Source organism: Gracilinanus agilis, chromosome 2, assembly GCF_016433145.1.
Source record: "Gracilinanus agilis isolate LMUSP501 chromosome 2, AgileGrace, whole genome shotgun sequence".
In the NCBI taxonomy this organism is placed as follows: domain Eukaryota; kingdom Metazoa; phylum Chordata; class Mammalia; order Didelphimorphia; family Didelphidae; genus Gracilinanus; species Gracilinanus agilis.
In genome coordinates this window covers 407,184,763-407,209,994 of record NC_058131.1, presented here as the reverse complement: position 1 = coordinate 407,209,994, position 25,232 = coordinate 407,184,763, and the positions used below count along the sequence as shown (strand labels likewise).

The 25,232-nt window shown below is 33.0% G+C and overlaps 1 protein-coding gene across 3 annotated transcripts in view; it reads left to right on the top strand.

Annotated features, from left to right (window-relative positions):
* Positions 1-25,232, top strand: part of DICER1 (dicer 1, ribonuclease III) — a 69,590-nt gene that overhangs the window by 7,040 nt on the left and 37,318 nt on the right. The window contains exons 2-14 of one of the 3 annotated variants that reach the window (XM_044664578.1): positions 498-686; positions 1,341-1,503; positions 2,896-3,026; positions 4,768-4,902; positions 5,549-5,709; positions 12,519-12,687; positions 14,716-15,188; positions 17,515-17,647; positions 19,114-19,356; positions 20,922-21,076; positions 23,240-23,372; positions 24,110-24,185; positions 24,931-25,070. In XM_044664578.1, coding sequence (XP_044520513.1) covers positions 543-686; positions 1,341-1,503; positions 2,896-3,026; positions 4,768-4,902; positions 5,549-5,709; positions 12,519-12,687; positions 14,716-15,188; positions 17,515-17,647; positions 19,114-19,356; positions 20,922-21,076; positions 23,240-23,372; positions 24,110-24,185; positions 24,931-25,070 — 2,256 coding nt within the window. In that variant the 5' untranslated portion in view covers positions 498-542. Of the gene's footprint in view, positions 1-404; positions 687-1,340; positions 1,504-2,895; positions 3,027-4,767; positions 4,903-5,548; positions 5,710-12,518; positions 12,688-14,715; positions 15,189-17,514; positions 17,648-19,113; positions 19,357-20,921; positions 21,077-23,239; positions 23,373-24,109; positions 24,186-24,930; positions 25,071-25,232 lie in introns of those variants that run through there. The other 2 variants (XM_044664579.1, XM_044664580.1) reach the window with 2 other exon arrangements.

The window sequence follows — 25,232 nt, the reverse complement described above, 5'->3', positions numbered from 1 at the left end:
AAGTATTGCATATGTTATTCTGGTTCTGCTCTACATCAGTTCATAAGGTTTACCATTGCTTATCGTTTCTAAAAGATTTGAAAACATAGATATGTGTTATGTGTACATATGTGTATACATATGCATATATGTATACATAGGTATATACAGGCATTCATGCATTTTATTTAAACAAATGGTTGATCAGCTTGAAGGCTCTTACCTCCAACAAGGTGAAATGGTAATCTGTCTTGGTTTGAGGCTGATCTGGCACTTAAAAGATTTTTTCTAGTGTATTGATAGGAGTATCTTACCATTAGCAAATACTTTCTGGAATTTAGATAGACTACTGTACTTGACTTTGAATATGTTCTTTGGGGATTGGAAAAATGCTACATTGAGTAAAGAGTGAAAATGACCCTTAGATAGGCTATTCTGAAATTCTCTTTATTTCTCTGCTTTTTTAATGTTTTATAACAATGCATGGTTCTATAATGGTATTCTTTTTCTCTTTATAGTAAGCTGTGCTAGAACAAAAATGCAATGAAAGAAACACTGGATGAATGAAAAGCCCTGCTTTGCAATCCCTCAGCATGGCAGGACTGCAGCTCATGACCCCTGCTTCCTCACCAATGGGTCCTTTTTTTGGACTACCATGGCAACAAGAAGCAATTCATGATAACATTTACACCCCAAGAAAATATCAGGTACTAATGCCAATACTAATAATTCAGCATTTTTCACTAACATGGAGTAAACTAGTTTGTATATGACACAAGTTACATACATCTAGTTTTACTGGTATCAAGTAATCCTATTCTGATTCATTCTTATTCAAAACACTTCTTTTCAGAGTTCCATTTTACCTTAACATTTGTGTTTAATTGATTTGACATTATTTCCTAAGTTCTTCATTTTTCCTTAGTCAGTTTAAAGATCTCACTGTACCTGGACATCCATTTCTTAGGCAATTTGGGTGGGCTCCTTACTTTTGTCCTAATGGCTCAGGAATCTGAATTTCTTTAAAATTACTTGCATTAACTTGTCAGAACAAAGTTTTTCATAAACTTTAGATGTCTTTCTCTACAAGTGAGTGTGTTTAGTATTAGAATAAAATTTCTTAAAGAAACTTTGGTAAACCAAAGATGTTATATGAAATATAAAAATATCTTACCAGATAATTCTTGAACGCATCCTAGCAAGTCTAGCTGTCATTCTTAGAAACCATTCTAGAATTTGTTTTTGTGAATTCATTTCATGAATTCTTTAGGAAACAATTATACATTTCTTTCATTCATTATTGTTGTTGCATTGTATGCTTACCAGGTAAAAAGCTTTATTTTTTCCCCATATATTTATAGGTTGAACTGCTTGAAGCAGCTCTGGATCATAATACAATAGTCTGTTTAAACACTGGCTCAGGGAAGACATTTATTGCAGTACTACTCACTAAAGAGCTGTCCTATCAGATCAGGGGAAATTTCAACAGAAATGGAAAAAGGACGGTGTTCTTGGTCAACTCTGGTAATTTTTAAGATATTGTTTTGTCCAAAAAAGTGTATGTAATAAAGAAAATTTTTTCTTGTGTTTATTTTTAAAGGGAGTTTGATTAATGATGGGCTTAAGTTCTTAAGAACAGTCATATTACCTTTCGTTTTCCTCTCGAGTTTACTTGTATTCTATTTGAAATATTTTGGTTTGCAAGTTCAAATGATTGGGCCTGGTAATTTTTTCCTGGTAAAAAATTTACAAAAAGGAAAAAAGTAAAATAATCCCTAAGATTTTGACCTTGAATAATATGGGTGATATTTGTTTTAACACAGTCAATTAACACATTTTAAAAGATTTTCAAACAAATTTTTTATTTAAAGTAAGGATGGTAAGATTCTTCATCTGTCCTTTTTAAATTCTACCATATACTTGACTGATTTTTTTGAGTATAGCAAGTAAACATGCAATGTTTAAGGTGCTTACAAGTTTAAATCTTTGATGAGTGATCAGATGATCTGAAATAGGTCGTATAGCTATAGGATAACTGTCATTTCTGCCTAAGATCATTTCCCTTTCCCTTAGCCTAGAACAAGTTGCTCTTTGGTGACTGTGGGACTTATGAGAAGTAGAATTGATTTGTAGAAGTTGACAAGAAAGATTTCTCTGGATGCTGTGACCAAGTGAATGAGGATGGGTAGAAAAGTGACACTAGTTAGTACTTTGGAAGAGTGCATTAAAACTCTTGTTTGATTGATTATATATCCTTCTTTAAACTTAGTATGTAAAGATTATAATTCCATATACTTTAAAAAACAAACTATTATACTGTTAGTGTAGAGCTGGCTTAGGTTAGAAAGAGCTAGGTTCTAGATCAATCAGCATTTGGTATATCCTGACTCTTATAACCCGAGCAAGTCACTTAATCTCTTAGTACTTCAGACAGTTCTTAAATGATAGATAAGTTGCCCATGTGCATGGCAAATAATAGACTGGCCTTAGAGTCAGGAGAACCTCATTGGAAACTTCCATTGTTAATAAAATCACATCATTCCAGTACAGAAAATAAATATCATCAAGAAGCCACTTGACATAGTAGATAAGAGGATTGGCCTTGCAACCAGAAAGACCTGAATTTCAAGTCCTGTTTCTAAAACATATTAACTATATGGCCATGGACAAGTCATTTACCCCCCTGTCCATGCCTCTATCCAACTTTCTAAGACTCTTAAATGATAGACTAGTTGGCTGTCTGCGTGGATGAATAGAGCTTTGATTTTGAGAGGTTCCTCATTCGGATAAAATGATAGTTATGGCCCCTGAAGTACAAACACACACACGTACACAGATGTATATATTTTATTAGGCCATAGAATCAGCTAGGAAGTTTTTATTTTATATCACATGAAATTGTATGTTTGTATTCAGCAAACCAAGTTGCTCAGCAAGCATCAGCTGTCAGAACACATTCAGATCTCAAGGTTGGAGAATATTCAAGCTTAGAAATAAGTGCATCCTGGACAAAGGAGAAATGGAACCAAGAGTTTTTTAAACATCAGGTGAGATGTAGAGAGATTTTTATAATAATATGAATCATTAAATATTTTTTTAATTTGATTTATACAGGGATCTGAGCCTTAATTATCTGTTAGAAATGAAAAGAATCTATAGATAAAATTTGTTTTATTGTTTTGATCGGCATAATAAATCAATGTCTTGATGAGATAACTGAATTAGTGCAGGAATGATAATTAACTGAAATATTTTTTATCCTACACACAATAGGAACTTAATGATTGTTGAATTAAAATATCAGTCCTGAAGTCAAATGTCACTAGTTATTTAGAGTGGTAATATGATTTTAGTCTATAAAGTATTAGATTTTGAGTCAGGAAAGCTTAGGTTTAAATTTGCCTCTGATTCTTAATAGCTTATTGCAAATCTTTAATCTTTAATTACCTTATTTGTAAAATAAGAAGAATATTACCTATAGTACCTGACTCACAGGTTGTTTAGACTAAAATGGAACATATAATGTGAAACTCTTTGAAAATCTCAAAGTAGTATTTAAATGCCAGTTCTCTTGAGAGAAAAATTAGAGTTTTAACTTATGGGGTGATTTACCTATCTACTTGACTCTTAACTGCTGGATTCTTAGCTAGTAATTATAGGCATTTGGGGACCACTTGGAGAAATATGAATTATTACCATATTTCTTCTCCATAGCTTACAAATAACAACTTATTTTTGTGTGACAAAAAGTGAAACTACTTTCAAAATATTACTTTTAAATTAGAATGTTTATAATCCAGGAAATAAAATGAGGAATATAGTTGGTATACTGGATAGAGCACTGGACCCTGAGTCAGGAAAACCTGAGTTCAAATCTAACCTTAGATACTATATGGGCAAGTTACTTTATCTTTATGTGCCTCAATTTCCTCATATGTAAGTAAAATGAGGATAATAATAGCTCCTGCCTCCCAGGACTGTTATGAGGATAAAATGAAATAATATTTACAAAGTACTTTGCAAATCTTAAAACACTATAAAAATGCCATTTTATTATTGTTGTTTGTTTATTTAAAACCCTTACTTTCAATCGTTAGGTCAATTAGAGTCAATGTTCTGTATTGGTTCCAAGGCAGAAAAGTGGTAAGGGCTAGGCAATGGGAGTTAAGTGACTTGTCCAGGATCCGACAGCTAGAAAGACTGTGGGGTCAAATTCAAACCCAGGACCTTCTGTCTCTTAGGTCTGGCTCTTAATCCACTGAGTCAACTAGCTGTTCCCTGTTGTTGTCATTAATAACTTTTCTGAGTTGGAAGAAAGTCTATGCAACAGTATTTATTAAAATTTGACATAAATCCTCATTAATTTCTACTGAGATATCAAATGAATGTTAGAATCTGGGTAAAAAACTCACTTGATGTATCGATACCAAAACAGTTGTTTTGTTTATTTAAAAAAAAGTCAGTCTAGGAGATTGAATTGATTGGTGTTTTATCTATTTGACACATCAGTTCAGTGAAAAACCTACTAACCCTAATCTGAATTTAATCACATAGGCAGTGCCCCCATCATTGGAATCTTTGGTCTTTACTTATAGTTTTGCTTCTATGTAATACATAATTGTACTTTTCTTGCAAAATATGTGCATGAATTAATTTTATTCAGAATTTTTTGTTTAACTTGAGGTACTAAATTTTGAAAAAACAGTATTAAAAAAAAACACCACTTGCTATTTTGTATAGTTTCTTTTTTTTTAGTGTATGATAGATTTTCCATTTATTTTATTTTAGGTTCTGGTTATGACCTGCCAAGTCGCCTTGAATGTTTTAAAAAATGATTACTTATCTCTGTCCAGCATTAACCTGTTGGTATTTGACGAGTGTCATCTTGCAATCCTGGACCATCCCTATCGAGAAATTATGAAGGTATGGCTACAGCAGATGCTCTCAATAATCAATGTTTTAAAATTATTAGCATCAGTGATTCTTGAAATTAAGTTGTATACCTAATTAATTTCTTACAATGACAGATTATTACTCAAATAACTATAGCTGTGAACTGATGGGTGATCTCTTTTCTGTTTTCAAAAATAATAATTTAGGCCTCTTGATTTTAGACTTAAGGCTTTTTATTACTCACTAAAAATGGTTAGGTGTCCTAGGGCAAATTATTTCATCTCTGTGAGCAATAGTTTTCTTATTTGTAAAATGAAGTGTTTGGATTAGTTTTGGATTAAGTTCCTTTCCAGCTCTAATTCTGTAGGTATCTAAATAATTTGCAATAAGTTGTTAAACATAATTCAGAAAACCTGTATTAGTAATGCTTATTTATTGAACCTATAACTAAACATTTGGCAAACATAAATCACTTAAATATAATACAAGTAGGAATTATTATATGATACTCCTATTTGTGAAAATGCATTGGAATTGTCTTTAGAATTTCTGCTACATATATCTTTATTTTTATTTTACAGAGCTGACTTGAACTCTTTATTTGCAAATTTAAGATCAGCGATGATAGTGTTATTAGGACAAAATGAAATTCCTAATATATCTTTTGTTATATTAGATCTGTGAAGATTGTCCATCGTGTCCACGAATTTTGGGATTAACTGCTTCTATTTTGAATGGGAAGTGTGATCCTGCAGAATTGGAGGAGAAGATACAGAAACTGGAGAAAATCCTTAAGAGTAATGCTGAAACTGCAACTGATTTGGTAGTCTTAGATAGGTAGGCTATACACTTTGTGTTAAAGGGGCAAGCTCCTTATTTTTGTTTTTTAACATTTAAATCTATGCTTCGGACTCAGTGAATATTTATTGAATAAATGGAAGTCCTTTTGGTTGGCACATAAAAGCCCTCTGTGTATTAACTGGGTATAGGAGAACGGCTTTTTGCCTCTTGAAATCCCCCCCCCCCCCTTTATGTGGCTCAAATGGATATAGTATTGCTTATTTTTCACTCTGTTCCTCTTGCTCTGGAATACTGTCATTCTTCACCTCTGCCTTTTAGGATCACTTTTCAAGCTCACATGCTATTTTCTACACAAAACCATTACTGATTTCCCATAGCTACTAGTACCTCTTTAAGTACTTGTATTTATTTGTATACAGTCATATGTACATGTTATCTCTATTGGTGGAACTAAGCTTCTTAAGGGCAGGGACTATTTCATTTTGACTTTGTTACCCCTAACACAATCCCTAGCACATAGTAGGCATTTAAAAAATGCTTATTGTTTGATCCCAGACATGGAGAATTCATGCTTGCAGAGGCACAAAAAATGTAATTTTCTCTAGAGGAGAAAAACTGGTAAAATAAAGAGTTTTGTAGTTCCTTTTCCCTGTCCATATTTGGCATAATTATATCCACCATCAGCTGCAATACTAATTCTTTGCACTTTGTCTTACCCCAAATAGCTTTAAAAATCCTTTTTGTTGTCCTTGCATTTGACAAAACACTCAATTAGTTCTAAATTTTAGCCCATCTAACAGTATTTTTACAGAACAATGTCATGCTTTTGTATTAATCTTTTTTATTCTGTTCTTACTTCCAAGTTTTAGAAACCTTGATACTTCCCCTGTGTAGTTAATGACATCCATTTCTTTAGGCCAGTGATTCCCAAAGTGAGTGCTGCAGCGATCCAGGGGGGTGGTGTTGGCCACAGGTGCACTTATCTTTCCTCTTAATTGCTATTAAAATTAAAAAAAATTAATTTCCAGGGAGCTAAGTAATATTTTTTTTCTGGAAAGGGGGTGGTAGGCCAAAAAAATTTGGGAACCACTGCTTTAGACAATTGTTCTTGTTGATCCATGTTGGAGTTGTTTCTCTTAGGGTTTTCAGAATTTCATATGTAAAATCTTTTCATTTCATTCCTCCTGAACTGACTCCTCTGTAGGATTTTAGGTCATGAATTCCTGTTTGTCCTTCTCTAAAGCTCTCGATAATCTGCTCTGTCAAAATTTAGGGTATATTCTTTTTAGAATGTGCCTGTTTACTCTTTTGCATATTCTGAAAGTGAATGGTTCTCATAGGTACCAAGGTTTCCGTGATTCAGCAATTAATTAGTCTTTGGTAAGTATTTGAATAGTTTGCATTTGATTCCTCTTTTTTAATGGATACAATTATTAAGGCTAATCAAGAATTTTTTGCTGTTCTACTTGGGTAGAGAGAAATCTTTAGAAGATAATTCAGGTATTTTCCATTAACTTTATCCCTGAGGACCAGACTTTCATTATGCCTTGTCTTTTTGTACAAGTGATCTACAATATACTTATTCACTCAAATGTTTTCTACCTTGCTTTCTCTGAATTTTCTCACATATATACATCTTATGTGATTTACATCTAATAATATAAAATCCTAAACTGTTTGGCTTAACTCTTATTCTGTTTCTTTTGAAGTAGTGTTTTCCCTTCCAGAGATGTATTTCAAATATGGCTGCATTCCACACAGTTCCAACAATATCCATGGGAGGAAATTTTTTTCTTTGCCTAATTCCCTATCACCTCTGTTCTGCATTTTTGCAAGGATTATGTGAAACCATGAGTTTTATTGCTTGCTCTTTTTATTTTTTCTTTAATTTTTTTGGGGACATTACTATTCCTTTACAATCTTTTTTCTACCTATATCATATTTTATTTTTATGGTATCTCACTTGATAGATTTTAGATGATTTTTCTCCCTCCAACCTCTTTTTCAGCTTAAAAGTCTTTTGATATGATTTGCAGATTGTAGACAAATAAGGTTTAACCAGTCCTGCCAGATACATTTCATCCCTGGTAAAGAACCCACTATAATTTAATCTATGGGACTGAAATCCACATTCTTTCATGTATGGCATGTGTTTTGAAAATAAATATGTGGAAATTGATTCTTTATGAAATATTAATTGAAAAACAAAAATGTCATAAGGGGTAAGAAGGCAAGGAATTGTTGAAGTCTTCATGAATGGATGTTCTAGAACTACACATACAGCCTCAGGACTTAACTTGGCTTACAAAGGTTTCTACAACTCAGCTAGAAAAACTCTTTTGGATATTAGCTTCCTTTTATCTCAAGTTTCTTAGATTAGTTCATCTATTTAGATGAAAGATTTTATTAAACTTACCTCAGTCATATACCTTTCTTTTCATATTTAAATGTTTCTCTTGGTTTCTTTTTTTTTTTTAATCAAACTATGGTTCTAAATTCAATTCAAGTATTTATTAAGTATCTAAAAAGTACAAAGTGTTGAGCTAAGGACTAGAGATATAAAAGGGGATCCAGGAGGCCTTTAGGAAAGGTTTCATTCATATCAGAGATGGTAACTTATATGAGCTCTAAAGAACAGTCAGGATCCTAAAAATAGATATAAAGAGGGGTGTAGTTCAGTTTTGCTTTGTGTGTAGTTCAGTTTAAGTTAACCTTTTTCGAAGTGGCTATTACAGGGATCACAATAAACCTTTCACCTTCATTTATTTATATATCCCTGTAATGTTATCATAAAGACTGACAGCCTTTTAGTATCTCTTTGGATATCCTGTTGGCATCTTAAATTCAGTATGTCTGTAATGGGACTCTTTATCTTCTTCTTTAAACTCATGCCTCATCCAAACTTACCAGGTTTTTTTTTCTGTTGAGGCCACTGCCATCATTCTTATTATATTTGACACTTCCTTCTTCCTTCTCCCCTCCTCCCATCAGTTGTTATTGTTGTTAACTCTTGTTGATTATCCATCAACAGTATTTCTTGCATTTTTCTCCTTCTTTCTTCCCACATAGCTACTGATCTGGTTCAGCTTCTCATCATCTCTTATCTGGATTATTATAGTTACTTCTAAATTGGGTTCCATGATTCAGTTTCTCCCCTTTCTAATATATACTCTGCATTTTTGTTGAAATAATTTTCTAATGCACAAATCTGATCTCGTCATTTCCTGGTTTAAAAACTTCAGATGATTCTCTATTATTTCTTAGAATAAAATATTAGCTTCTTTGTTTTGAATTTAAAATGCAGTATGTCCCCAATCTACCTTTTCAGACTTCTCATATATCACTTAACTGCCCTTCATTTGCTTGTTTCAGAATTGTACTTCTCTTTACCTCTACCCTCAGAATCCTGACCATTGTTTAAGGTTCACCTAGCTAACACCTCTTATGAGGAACCTTTCCTGAAGGCTTACCCTCCCAACCCCACCCTAGTTTTGTGTGCCCAGCTCTTAACTCAGCACTTTGTACTTTTTTTTAGACTTAGAATTGTTATTTAATTAATTTAGAATATTTTTCCATGGTTGCATGATTCATGTTCCTTCCCTCCCTGCTCCTGTAGCCAACGCACAATTCCATTGAGTTTTACATGTGTCATTGGTCAAGACCTATTTCCATATTATTAATATTTGCAGTAGGGTGATCAGTTATAGAATCGACATCCCCAATCATATTCCCATTGAACCATGTGATCAAGCAGTTGTTTTTCTTCTGTGTTTCTGCTCCCACAGTTCTTTCTCTGAATGTGGATAGCGTTCTTTCTCATAAGTCCCTCAGAAATGTCTTGGATCATTGCATTGCTGCTATTAGAGAAATCCATTACATTCAATTAGCACCTTATACTTTTGCATATGCCTAATAAATGTTTGAATTGAATTTAGACACATTGTTTATCTTTTATACCATTGCTGACTTCAAAACTGTAACATTAGATCCTTTTATTTTCTGTTCTGCCTTTCAGGGACAAGTTATGGAAAGCTACATTAGAATAGAGCTCAAGACTTCATGAAAAGGGACAAAGGAATTGTTAAGAATTTTTAAAAAATAAGTATAATAGAGCTAGAGAAAATAGAGGATAGCTCATATTAGCAAGATGTGAGAATAGTTTTTTAAAAATGAATAAATATTAGTAAAATAAGTAATATTAAGTTTAGTAAAGCAGTGGCTAAGAATGGATAAAATTGAAGCCTAAAATTCAAAAGGCTAATCTCACTGTGTGAATTGGACCTTTCTGTTGGGGCCAGACCTTGCTTGGTTCTACCCTTAATATATTTTGTCATTGTCCTTCTGCAGTTTTCAGTCATGTGATTGGTTCTTTGTCTCCCTCCCCCCACATCTATACCCAGGCTTACCAATCTGCTGAAATTTCTAGCTTCTCCATTCATTTTCTGGTGATTTAACTTGGATGTGGGCTTTAGCCCTGTCCCTGTCCATTTCCTTGCATAGTCACCAGTTGGGAGTTGGCTTTGTCTGCTGCAGAAGCATGGCTAGACTCCCTCTAAATATTGGAGATTTTATTGATTTTCAAACCTCTTAGAGAGTCCCTCAGAATAGGCTGTCTGAGCATCACACTTTTCTGTTTCCTTGGGCGGTGAACTGGTCTTCAGCCTTATGAAGGGCCCTTAGTACTCATTGCCTAGGGTGGAGCCATCTCAGTTTCCTTTCCTAGTGACCTACTGGGGACTGGTTGTTCTTGCTACAGTGGCTCCATCAGGTTGAGGCTGAAATCCTATTGACTTTGAGCCCTATTTGTTGCATTTAGTCTGGGTTTTGGCTTCCTTCGTACATCCTTGTTTGCTGAACAACCCCATATTTCTAGTTATCTTTTAAAAAATTTTCTGCACAAGGAAGTAGTTTTCTGGTGTTTTCCTTAAATTGTATTGAGGCCATTAGCTGAGAATTGCTTCTCCTCTTTATCTCATATCATCCAGATGCCTTTTGCAACTATCTCCTCATTTACTCCTCTCATATGACAAACTCCTACATGCATAAGTGATTCCATTTAATCCCATCTTCTCTAGTATATTGCCCCTCTATCATCCTCACTCTCTCACTTCAATTTCTATATAATGGATATTTCCTTACTATTTACAAACATGTCTGTATCTCCCCCATCCTCAAAAAACATTCACTTGATCCAGTCATCCCTGCCAACTGTCATCTCATATTTCTCTCTTTTTATGGCTAAAATCCTTGAGTAGGTCATCTATAGAAGTGCCTTTTCTTTCATACTCTCTCATTCTCAGCTCTGCAGTCTGGCTTCTGTTATTATTCAATCAAAACTGCTCTTTCCAAACATAGTAAGAATTCCTCAGTTGACAAATCTAATTACTTTTTCTTAATCTTTCTTGACCTCTCCACAGTTGACACTATCAACCTTGTCTCCTTAATACTCTTTTCTCTAGATTTTTGAGACATTACCATTTCCATTTGGTTTTTCCTGTCATTGCTTCTTCTCAGTCTCCTTTGCTTGATTTTTATCCAAGTCCTGCTTGCTAACTAACTGTTGATAATCCCCAGGGATCTGTTCTGAGCCACTTTCCCTTCTCTGTATAATTTCCCTGGGCGATTTCATCAGCTTTCATGGATTCAGTTAAAGTTGCTCTGTTGATGATTCTCAAATCTACTTATCCAGCCCTGACTCTCTGCTGATCTTTAGACTTACATCTTCAATTGCTTATTGGACATCTCAAACTGAATTTCCTTTGGATATCTTCAGCTCTATATGCCCAAACTGAATTATTTATCTTTTTCCTGAAATCTTCCCCTCTTCCTAACTTCTCTCTGTAATCTTTTGTTAAGATCTATTACTTTTGTTTTCTTAACATTTCTCCACTATATCACCTTCTCTCCTCTGACATGCCCTCTGTCTGGTACAGGTCCTCATTACTTCACTCCTGGACTATTGCAATAGCCTATTTTTTTTCCGTGCCACAAATCTCTGCATCTATCTTCTTCTCAACTATTAAAGTGATCTTTGTAAGTGCAAGTCTAACATGGCACCCCCCTCCCCTTCCCAACCAGCCCTCTTCACTCAACTCCAGTTGCTCCCTATCAACTCTAGCATCAAATATAAATTCCTCAATTTGGTATTCAAAGCTCTTCATAACCTGCTCTCTCCTCTCCCCTTCCAGTTTTTTTATACTTTATAGCCTGCTTGTGCTCTTTCTATCTAATTCAACTGCCCTTTATGTCACTCACAACTTTGATTCTTTGGAGATTGCAATATTCCAAGAGTCCCTAAATTAAAAGGCTATCTAGTGAGAGATTTTGTGCTTGTTGTTATTAAAAGCCATGCACAGTTTGCCAAATGAGAAAAATTTCCAAACGGAACCTAGTATATTCTCTTTTTCCTTTTAATTTCTGGGACCAGTTTTGCAGAAGAGTTTTTTTTTGGGACAAAGAAAAAAGAATGTCCTGCATTATACAAAAAGTAGTAAGCCTAGAGAACTTACTATCCAAGGAAGTGTGATATATTTTGAAAGTATAAATGGTTTCAAGAAGTTTTCAGGTAAGTTTATGTTTGAAAGCTCCCTGATGAGTTATTAAGAGAAGCTTAAGATGTTTTGGGTAAATGCCCAGCCTTTTGAAGTTGACACTAATGGAGAGCAGGCATACTCCCTTACATTATGTCCCTTAAAAGTTACTGTCAGATGAATTCTGTGTTGGGCGAACAATGGGCCTGTCTTATGATAGTTATTATATTTTTATAACTATGTCAAGAAAAAAAGTTGTATTTTCAGCAGTACTTTATTTCCTAATGAAAATTTGTGTTTGCTTTTTTCCTAAAGATATACTTCTCAGCCATGTGAGATTGTGGTAGATTGTGGACCATATACCGACACTAGTGGGCTCTATGAAAGGCTGCTAAAGGAATTGGATGAAGCACTTAATTTTCTCAATGACTGCAACATATCTGTGCATTCAAAAGAAAAAGATTCTATATTAATTTCTAAACAGGTAAGAGCATAAATATTGGTAATAGGGAAGAACTGCTTTAATTGTTTCCTATTTGCTCTTTGCCAATTGTTTTGCAATAAACTGAACATTATAACCTTGTGACTTAAAACATTTCAATTTATAGTTAAGAAGTTAGACAAAGAAATGTTTAATGATACTCTGGTAGTTGAAGATATAAAGCTAGAACATAAATTTTTAATAATAAAAAATAATTCTTATCTTTTTTGTCTCTTCAAATTAAAATGTATGCCTACTTCTCTCTTTGAAACTTTTTTTCATGTTCATACTGTATTTGAATGGGATTCGGAATCCCTGAAATCATAGCTTTTTGAAATCATAAAGGTAGTGGCATTCTTGGGCCATGCAAATTTATTTTTGAGAAATGAGAAATACCAGCTTTGGTCTTCTGTCAGCTACAAAATTTTGTAGTAAAATTTACCAGCTGCTCATGTCCTCACTGAGCACCTAGTTTTGAGCTCTGAGACTGAATTAATTCTTGTCTGCCTTAAATATGTATGCATATACATGTTGTTTAAAATTAAAAGAGGTCTCTAGCAACTTTTGTTAAGATCATTCTTTGATTTGTACCTGATTATATTTGGATCATAGGGATCCATTCTTGAAAGGAATCCTTAGTGTTAGTAGAATATTTCTAGCTTATTTTATGTATAAGGAAACTAAGGCCCAAAGAGAAGAAGTGATTTACCTGGGTGACTTAGTAAGAAGTAGAAAAGACAGGATTCAAATCCAGGTCATTGAGCTCTAAATCCATTGTGATGTCTGCCATACAACACAGCCTTGCTCTTAAGTATATTTTTTAAAAAGTAAAAAGGCTAACCTGCCTAAAACTCAAGGAACCACCTTCTGGAAGTTTCTTCCTAAAGTCAAGTGATGATTCCGCTAAAGTTGAGTTTAACTGGCAAATGTGACTGAAAGATGTATTTATACTTAAAAATTGAGGAAATTTAAGACTTTTATGTCAGCCTTTGCAAACAATTCCTTTTTATTTCAATAATTATTCCACTAAATCAGAGGACTTTTTTGTATTTCATGGACTCTATTGGCAGTCTGGTAAAGCCCATGAACCTTTTCTCAGAATAATTTTTTTATTTTAAAATTAATAATTGAAGGAGATGCTAAATTTCATTAGAGGTTAGTAAAAATAAGTTGTAATTGTTTCTTGGGTTTCCTGATATCTATCCATTAAGCCCTTGGGGGAGGTTAGGTCCATGGACTCCAGATTTAGAACCCCTGCTCTAGTTCAGAAAAGTTAAAACACTCATAAATAGTACTATTGTATAAGATCCTGGCTAGAAATGTCCTTGATGGATCTTATTGAAGCCACTTGTAGTAAAGGAATCCCCTGTATGCATAGATCTAACTTGAAATTTCCCTTCAGTGTTGTTTTTCTTATATTATTATATCTACTCTTACTCTACTCTACTATAAGCATGTCAAATGTGGACTTAAAAACCTGAGCTTCTTTGGTATGACCTACCACACAAAGTTGTAAGCAAAATGATTTGTAGACTTTAAAACATATAGAGGGAGTTATCAGCAATTTTCCCATCATTATCATTAGCTAGGTGAGTAATTATAATTGTATTATGTGTGCAATAGAGTTGTCCTAAAACTAAGGGAAAACATTTTCCCTTTGCTTCTTAAACTAATTGACCCTTCCTCATTACTTTTTGTATTATTTATTTAGAAATAAGTTAATGAGATTGTAATTCTAATTTATGAACTTAAAAAGCTTATGCTTTGAATTCTTGACTTTTAATGTTTTTGCATTTTATAGTCTAATAAAGTCTGATGAGTTATAATAGACTTATCTGTAGGTTGTAATAGAATCATAAAATACTTCTCTGGAAAGAGAGCCTTAATCCTTAAGTAATTCATCTTTATTTTTGTGTCAGTGAAATAAATTCATTAGCACAGCTTGAGAAGTGAAGGCTTAACATTGTGAATTGTCATCATTATTTTTTGACTTTTTTCTTTTTTCATTAACAAAATTATATATTTTTATAGATTCTTTCAGACTGCCGAGCAGTATTGGTGGTTCTGGGACCCTGGTGTACAGATAAGGTAGCTGGAATGATGGTAAGAGAACTTCAGAAATATATCAAACATGAACAAGAGGAGCTGCACAGGAAATTTTTATTGTTTACAGACACTTTCCTAAGGAAAATACATGCACTCTGTGAAGAGCACTTCTCACCTGCCTCACTTGACCTGAAATTTGTAACCCCGAAAGTAATAAAACTGCTTGAAATTTTACGTAAATATAAACCATATGAGCGGCAGCAGTTTGAAAGCGTTGAATGGTATAATAATAGGAATCAAGATAATTATGTGTCTTGGAGTGATTCTGAAGATGATGATGAGGATGAAGAAATTGAAGAAAAAGAGAAGCCAGAGACAAATTTTCCCTCTCCATTTACCAATATCTTATGTGGAATTATTTTTGTGGAGAGAAGATATACAGCAGTTGTTTTAAACAGGTAAAACTCTTACGGGTAATAGTTTTTCTGTAGAAGAAAAAGAAAGCATCTTGCACTTTTAAAGTGATGCACAGAAGTACCTTTGAGAGCAAAGATGAAGAATATATAAATGTTATAGCATTACAATTTTTATATAATTATTAAAACAGCTGAATAAAGTGAAATGTACATTTTGGGAAGTCTGAAATGAGTACAAGAAGTACAGCCTAAGCTAGTTCAAAATGATGTATTTCTTATACTATATTATTTTTATATTGTTGATGATTCTAAGATCAAAATAGGTGGAAGCTACCAAGAACTCTACCACAAACTTAGAGTTGTTAGGCTGTTCTATTTAATCAAAGGACATGGCTTTAAACTAGATGGATTAGAGTATTTGTAATTGAATATTTAAAAAATAATTCATGTATGTTGAAAATAATTGTTGCTTTTGGTGGATGTATTACCAAAACATATTTAGTGTGTTAACTTTCTTTAGCTTTTTTTTTTTTTTTAAACCCTTACTTTCCCTCTTGGAGTCAGTATTGTCTATTAGCTCTACGGTAGAAGTGTGGTAAGGGCTAGGCAATGGGGGTTAAGTGACCCAGGGTCACACAGCTTTCTTTAGCTTTTAGTTGATAGGATATTGCACCAGATTGGTACATTGGATAGAGTTTTGGGCTTGGAGTCAGGGAGACATCTTCTTGAGTTCAAATCTGGTCTCAGACATCTATGAGCTCTGTGATTATAGGCAGGTCACAAAGGCAAAGCACTTTGAATCATCTATCTCATTTAATTTCATTTGCTGTGACCACTGCAAGAACAGAATGCTTGACCTAGTTCTTAGAGAAATCATTTGTTATTACTTAGTTTAATCTCTCCATTTTATAGGCAAGGGAAAACCAAGTTCAGAGAGCCTATAGGTGACGACAGGTGACGACATAGGTAATTGTCGTCAGTTGATAAAGTGAGCTGATATTCTTTTTGTTTTCTTCTGGATATTTAGGCAATATTATGGATACTTTTAGTAAAAATGCGTTCCATTTTCTGCTTTTTTAAAATATTGATTCACAACCTGCATTATAAAATAATTTTAAGACATTTCATTATAGTCTAGTCCAGAAATTATACTGTTCTGTATAGTACTGATGGAAATTTAGGAAGACAGTATCCATGTTTGAATGATTGGAGTTTTTGTTTTTCAGATATAATAGAACTGATTAAATAACAGGCCTTTGAAAGTATTGAAATAAGTAATAGATTAAATAAAATTGTTTTTTTAAATGAAGTGATGTAAGCCAGGTTTAAAGGAAATAAAATGTTCAAAATTAAAAAAAAAATTCTGTGGCTCTAGAAAACCCGAAAGTAGTTTGTCTATTAATGCTTTTTTCGTCACTCCTTACAACCCAAACAATTAAGTCTATATAAAGGGAAGTTGTAATTCTTCTTGTTGAAATGTCACTCTCCTCAAATATTTTCAGTGGTTCCCTATTTTCTTTAGGATAAAATGAAAACTTCTTGCTCATATTTAAAGATCTTCACAGTTTGGTTCCCACCTACTCCTTTAGCCATTTCACATTACTTCTGCTTTACACATTTTGTTTTAATCCAGCTGACTGCTGGCTATTCTTTGTAGTCGACATTCTATCTCTTTGCTTTTGTGCCTTAGTATAAATTATCATTCTCATATCTGCCTTGTACTCTGTACTCTCTGTTGTCATGTGAAATCCTTGTAGCTTCTTTTAAAGAACATCTCAGAGGCCACTGCTTATATGAAGCTTTTCCTGATCTCTCCCCAGCTCCTCAACTCTCCATTGTGAGCACTTGCTTCTTGTTGAAATTACTTAAGTTGTTTCCCCAGTAGAACATAATACCTTTGATGGTAGGCTCTATTTTGTTTTTCTCAATATCAGTATTTAGCATACTGCATAATAGGCACATAATAAATTTTTGTTGATTGAATACTCTTTAGACAATTTGGCCAACCTGCCATTTGAAAATAGCATTTTTCATACTGTGTAAAAACTCTGTTTGTCCAGTATAGGGTTACACAGATTATTTTCCTACATTTCATGGAGAGATTAGCCCTACTTCTTAATAAACTGCTATTTTATTATATTTATATAAATATAACATGCTATATTTATATTATAAACTGTCTCTTCATAAACTGCTATTTAACAAAAAAAGTAGTTAGGAAGCAGAAGAACAGAATACCATAGCCATTTAATATATGTTAGGAGAGGATGGGGATTGACACTAATTTCTATTTTTTCATATAGACTTTACAAGCAGAAGATTAAGTGAATTATGTTTAACTTCCAAAATTAATGTATAATTTTCTTAGATTGATAAAGGAAGCTGGCAAGCAAGATCCAGAGCTGGCTTATATTAGCAGCAATTTTATAACTGGACATGGCATTGGAAAGAATCAGCCTCGTAATAAACAAATGGAAGTGGAGTTCAGAAAACAGGAAGAGGTAATTTAAACAAAAATAATTTTATAGTAACTAACTTATTTATGCAGATAATCTGTCCTTAGATAATTTTGTTATTTAGATCTCTAGCATTTGTTTGAAATATACATGGTTTACTTATACAAAAGGCATCTTATCATTTAATAACTCCATATTGAATCATACACTGAACTTGAAAAATTGTTCAAAAAGTTAGTCTAGTTTTAATTGATCTGTCATTATCAATTTCATTTTCCTTCAGAGAGTTGATGGCAATTTTAACTACTTCAAAGGGAAAAAATCAACTTCTTAGTTCTTGTTTAGACTAACAAAATACTGCTCAAGACTTGTGTAGCAAGTTATCCCAAGTGCAATTTGTTGTTTGATTAACATGAAAGACTTCTAGACACTTGAATGTTTTTTAAGAGACATTGCACTTTTAGATTTTGGGAACTCAATTCTTATTACCATCTTTAATGTCCAAATTTCAGGTATAGTCTCATAAAGAAACTTAAACTGGGGGCAACTGAGTGGCTCAGTGAATTGAGAGCCATCCCTAGAGATGGGAGGTCCTGGGTTCAAATTGGCCTCAGACACTTCCTAGCTGAGTGACTCTGGGCAAGTCACTTGACCCCATTGCCTAGCCCTTATCACTCTTCTGCCTTGGAACCAATACACAGTATTGATTTTAAGATGGAAAGTAAGGGTTAAAAAAGAAACTTAAATTACAGTTTAAATACTCTTTTTCAAAGGACAATAAATACTTCCAGGTTTGTAAGTTTGTTTTCTATTAAAAGAACTAAAGTGGTATGGTTCTTGAATTATTTTTACATAGGAGACTCAGAACTAGTCCTGTTATTTCACTTTTTAGAGACACAGCTGAATGTTTAATTGGTTCCAATAGAGAGAAACAAAGGGACTGTTGAACTTAGTATATTTGAAAATTTTATGCAAAAATGGAATGTATATTTTTGCCTAAAAAGCTATATACCATGGTTGCTGATCACAATTGTTGGTGATTGATGAGCCTCCAAACAATAAAATAAGTAATTACCTGCAATATGTAATTGTGAGTGATTTGACAGATTTAGATTATTGAGATTAGCATATTTTAATATCTATGTGTAAAGCAAATTATTCAGGGTTCTTATATTAATAATACTTCAGAAGTTATAGCACATTTGGTCACTTAATTGGATGGACCCATTTTATAGGAGCTTAACATTTTATGGCCACATTAGGGTATTCATTTGGAATTTACTTTTTGTATTTAGATTGTTTTTCTTTCCTTTACTATGCTGTTGACATTTTAGCTTTAATACTCAGAGTCCATTATGGGCATGGAAATAGAGGCATCAGTTTGCTTACCAATTTTTAGGTTTAATTACTTTAACTACCTACTCTTCCATGGTGTTTAACTTCTATAATGCTGATGGCTATGTGATTTAAGAACTATTTTTATCTTGGTCCTTTTTTCTCTTTAATTACAGGTACTTAGGAAATTTAGGGCACATGAGACCAACCTACTTATTGCAACTAGTATTGTAGAAGAGGGTGTTGACATACCAAAATGCAACCTGGTAGTTCGCTTTGATTTGCCTACTGAATATCGATCTTATGTACAGTCTAAGGGAAGAGCAAGGGCACCCATCTCTAATTATATCATGTTAGCTGATTCAGACAAAATAAAAAGTTTTGAAGATGATCTTAAAACTTACAAAGCTATTGAAAAGGTAAGTTTCATAAATAAATGTACTCTTCATCAGCAGCATTTCTAGAGAGCTCAATGTGAATGACAAACTTTTCTGCATATGATGTGTTAAGCATTGTAGTCAGCACTGTCACAGAAGATAACAGGAATAGAAGAAACCAAAAACTTGTAATCTAATGAAGGGCTAGATCTTCCACATTAGTATGGATCTCATTTTGCTTGAAATGGCATAACAGGTATTGCACAACAGTAGTATAAATTAGAAGTTCTGAGACAACCAGAATAAAGCAGCAATTGTATCAAAATTGTTTGAATGAGAATGGTTTTCTGGGAGAGATGAAATTTTGAGTGGTTGTGAAGGGTTCACTGGGTATGGGTTAGATCAGTGTAGGGAAATGTGATAAATTGACAACAGTAACTGATTTTATATAGCAATTCAATGTTTATATAACTATGTACATTTTCTTATTTTGATCCGTATAACAAGGTTTGGTGGAGGAAGCACCAGACCTAGCTTTGAATCTTACTTCTTCCATATTCATTCACTCAGTGACCTTGAATAAAATAATTTTAATCTTTCTGAATATATTTTATTATTTATTTATTAAAGGGATTAGACTAGATTGGGAGTGCTTAACCTTTTTTGTGTCATGGATCCCTGTGGCAGTCTGGTGATGTCTATGTACTTCCCAGAATAATATTTTTAAATGCTTAAAATAAAATACTTAGTATTTTAAAGGAAACAAATATGTAGTTATCAATTTTTATAAAAAATAAGTTCATGAACTTCAAATTAAGAGTCTTAGGATTAGATGATCTCTAAGATCCCTCCAGCTCTGCATGGTTCTGAGACTCTGGAAAGTAGATGGTACAGTTATTCTCATCCTGTTGTTACAAACAGCCTTGTATCAAATGATTTGCCTAAGATCACACAATTAATAAGTCACAAAACCTAGGTTTAAACCCAGACTTTCTGATTCTAAGCGTTTTGCCTCATAGGAGACTGTTTTTGAGGAACCTATCACATGATGGAAAAGTTCAGCAAATACATTCATTTTTTAAAAAAATTTAACATTTGTAGAGAAATGTACAAAGATGTACAATTATAGTAGAGACTTTTTTCTTTGTTGAGGGAATATGGCATGGGAGTCATTGGGAAAGCCTTTTTGAAGTTTAGAGTTTGAAATGAGAAAGGGACATGGGTGTAGAGATTAAAATTAATATGCAAAAGCTAAGTATTATATTTTATAAAAGTTTTATTAATAATAAACCAACATAAAAAACTAGAATTAAAAGGTATTAAACTAACTCAGCTGCGCTCATGAAGAAGAGAGCCAGAGGGAAGAGCTGTAGAACTAATAAAACAATAATGTGACCATGTAAACATGGAGGCGCAGGAGAGATTAAAGGGAATTTTGTGAAATTCTAAGGGACTTCTGGGGGGGATGAAGTTCAAAGGTTCAAAATCTCCATTTATTCATAGGTAAAGAAACAAATTCCTATTAAGGATTGGCATATATAAAGGCAAAAAAATTCTACCAAAAGAGGTAATATTTTCATCAAATATTTTATGTTTAAAACATTCAGATCTTAAGAAACAAATGTTCCAAATCAGTTGATACTGGTGAGACTGAAACTGAACCTATTGTGGATGATGATGATATTTTCCCACCCTATGTTTTGAGGCCAGATGATGGAAGTCCAAGAGTCACAATTAATACAGCCATCGGACACATCAATAGGTATGGTGCTACATCATTTGTGTTCATTTAAAGACTAAAAACCTATGGCTGTTACAAGATTTATATATATATATTTTTTAACCCTTAATTTTTGGTGTATTGTCTTATAGGTGGAAGAGTGGTAAGGGTGGGCAATGGGGGTCAAGTGACTTGCCCAGGGTGACACAGCTGGGAAGTGGCTGAGGCCGGGTTTGAACCTAGGACCTCCTGTCTCTAGGCCTGACTCTTCACTCCACTGAGCTACCCAGCTGCCCCCAAGATTTATATTTTTAAAAGTGAACAATATCATTTTAGATATACACAAATAATTTTGAAATATCCTCTTCCATAAGGGTTATGTATCTTTGCACATACTCATCAGTTTTTACCAATACAAACAATAATTCATATAAAAAGTATGTTTCAAAAAAAACCAAAACAACCTAAAAATTCTGGTTGGGAGGTTTAAAAAAAGAGGAACCTAATGTTTAAGCATTCATTATCAACTCTAGGTTAATGGATACTTGCTTCTGCTTAATTATATTTCACTTTCTGAGACATGTAGTAGTTCCTTTTTTAAGTATATAAGTATCAGGTGAAGTTGTATTTTTTGAAAAGTAGTGACATGAGGTTGTTTTACCAATTTTTATATATGTATATTTTTAAAATTATAGATTGTTTTTATTTGTTTCTTACAAGATAAATCTAGAGTATATCTATATAGAACTTATAAAGTGCTTTCTTTACAGTGAACCTGTGAGATAAGTGGAACAAGTATTATTTCCCCCATTTTACAGATTACTTTAATTTGACATACATTTAAAAAATAATATTTTATTTTTCCCCAGTTACATGTAAAAATAATTTTTTTGCCTTTTAAAATAAGTTTTGAGTTCCAAATTCTTTGTCTCTCCCATCTCTCCCTCCTTTCTGAGATATAGTACACAATCTGGTATATATTTTATATGTGCAATCATGTAAAACATTTTTGCATATTGGTTATTTTGTGGAAGAAGTCTCAAATTAAAAAAAAAGAAGTAGAAAGTGAAATTCAGTATGTTTCAGTCTGCATTCATATTCTGTTGGTTCATGGAGGGAATTTTTTCATCACGAGTCTCTGGATCACTACATTGCTTAGAATAACTAGGTTGCTCACAATTGTCCAAAAATATTGCTGTCATTGTACAATGCTCTTCTGGTTTTGCTTACTTCACCTTGCAATCAGTTCTGTTAAATCTTTCTAGATTTTTCTGAAGTAATCTTGCTTGTCATTTCTTATAGCACAAACTATTTCATCACAATCATTGTTCAGCCATTCCCCAAATGGTGGATAACCCCTCAATTTCCCATTCTTTATTACCAGAAATAGAGCTACAATAAATATTTTTGTACAAATAGGTCTTTTTTCCATTTTTAGAATCTCTTTGGGATAAAGACCTAGTAATGATATTGATGGATCAAAGGGTATGCAGTTTTAAGAGTCTTTGGAGCATAGTTCCAAATTCTGCTCCAAAATAGTTGGATCAGATCACAACTCCCCCAACAGTATATTGTTTTCCAGTTTTTATACATCTCTTCCAACATTTATTATTTTTATTTTCTGTGAAAGTAGCCAGTCTAATAGCTGTGAAGTGGTACCACAGAATTATTTTAACCAGTTTATATTTTTGACATGATATTAATTTATTTGAATCCAAGTGAATAGCTTTCTCATTATGTCTAGAAAAAGGTTTGACTGTACATACCTGGCTTTTGTATTATGCTATGATCTATCTAAGCACATAGCAAAGTGAATACTAATATGGTCCTGTGTGCAAGAGTTATAAATCAAACTCTTTATTTTATTTTTTTGCCTTTTAATTTTTTTTATATTTTTAATTTTTTTTTGCAAGCCAAGCTCATAGTGTTTCCCAAACTTTTTTGGCCTACCACCCCCTTTCCAGAAAAAAATATTACTTAGCCCCCTGGAAATTTATTTTTTAAAAATTTTAATAGCAATTAATAGGAATGATAAATGCACCTATGGGTATCACTACTCCCCTGGATTGCTGCACCACCCACCAGGGGGCAGTAGTACCCACTTTGGGAATCACTGCTCATAGTCAAGGTAATGAAAATAAACACCATTATTGTTCTACCTGACTATTTTCCATCTTTTTAATTTCTTTTTATCTTTATCTTCAGATACTGTGCAAGATTACCAAGTGATCCGTTTACTCATCTAGCTCCTAAATGCAAGACCCGAGAATTGCCAGACGGTACATTTTACTCAACTCTCTATCTGCCAATTAACTCGCCTCTCCGAGCTGCCATTGTTGTAAGTTTGGAAAAATTACATGTGCTTTTGTGTATAGAATCTGTAGAGAACTATTTCTTTGTTTTGCATTATTTACTATAGAGGAAGCTATGCAAGTTATTTCATTTTTTCCTCTCCTCCGTCTCCCAAAGATTCTGTTCTGTGATTAAATCTTATGCTTTTAAGATCCACTAATTTGGTTTATAGGGGTGTAAATAAGATTTGGGATGCTACCTATGATACATAAAAACCAAACAGTTGTATCCTTGTGGAGGAAGAGAAATACTTAAGTATTATTTTTGTATTACTCATGTAATTTTATGGTTGGAAAGGACCTTACAGGTTATTTAGTCTAATATACTACCCATTTCAGAGGTCCCTTCTTTATTAATGTGTCATAATTATATATCAGTCTTAAAATACATAAGTGCTTGTAATTTACAGTTGGAATGAAGATTTTCTTTTTACTGTGTACAAAAGCTGTTTTAATTTTATTAAAATTAATTGATTCATAATTTAAAACTGTAATGATCTTTTATTCTTCCATAGGAATTTATAAAAATGCATCTTCTCTTAAATGGAGATCAAAAGTTCCATAGAAATTCCAGTATTTCTCAAAATATAAAGTTTTCTAATGTTAGATAAACCGAACTTAAAAATTTTTTTGAGGTTAAAAAAGTATATTGCCTTTTAAAAAATAAATGGAGTTGATAACTTAGTGATGCTAATGTGAAAATTAAAGTTCTCATTATTTTCAGGGTCCACAAATGAATTGTGCAAGACTGGCTGAAAGAGTTGTAGCTCTCATTTGCTGTGAAAAACTACACAAAATTGGTAAGGATATTTGAAATGCAGCATCAATATAGAAAATGCATGAAAAAAATTTTGAATAAAATTTATTTATGGACACCCAAATTTATACTTTGTAGGGACTATTACTGCTGATGGTATATTTTAGTTAAAGAACATTTTAGCCATATTCTTAACAAACAAGACTTAAATAATATACGGCTATTCTGACTATATTGTGTGTGAAGAAATACCCATTTTGGATTTGCATCATTCTAGAAATAGCATAATTAGAAACACATTCTAAGTGTCTCAGTTGTTGTCATTGCCATGACCTGAGCAGATGATGTCTTTTCCTTAGATAGCTGTGGAAAATTTGTTCTTGTCAACCATCCACTTAGATAATTTTAGCCTAATCCATTCTTACAGAATGGAAAGCAAAGAATTTGCAGTTTTTAAGGAAAAAAGAGGGTTGTTTTTTTTTTTCAAATCCCATCTCAGACATTTGTTAGCTTTTTGCCTCAATTTCCTTATCTGTAAAATGAAGAGTTGAATTTATTGGCCTCTAAGGTCCTTTCTAGTTCTGAATCTCTGATCCTTTGTTCAATAATGTAATTCACAACTGCAAATTCATGTTAAGTGCTTCTAGAGTTTCAATATTGAATGCACTCAGTAAAACTACAAAATTTAGTACTTGACTTCTAGAATATAATTTTAACTTTTAAATAAGTAATATTTAGGTTATTTATGCCAAATTCCTTTCCTTTTTTTTTTTTTTGGTAATGAACAGGTGAACTAGATGATCATTTGATGCCAGTTGGAAAAGAGACTGTTAAATATGAGGAAGAGCTTGATTTACATGATGAAGAAGAAACCAGCGTTCCAGGCCGACCAGGCTCCACAAAACGGAGGCAGTGTTACCCAAAAGCAGTTAGTATTGATTATAACTAAATACAGATATAACATCTTCTGGGATCTTCTTTTCTTACAATGTCAAATCTCAGGCATTTTGTTTCACTTTCAGTAGTTTGAACTTCTTCTGGTGACAATTCATATTTATATGATAATAGCTTCATTTGTGTAATGCATTTA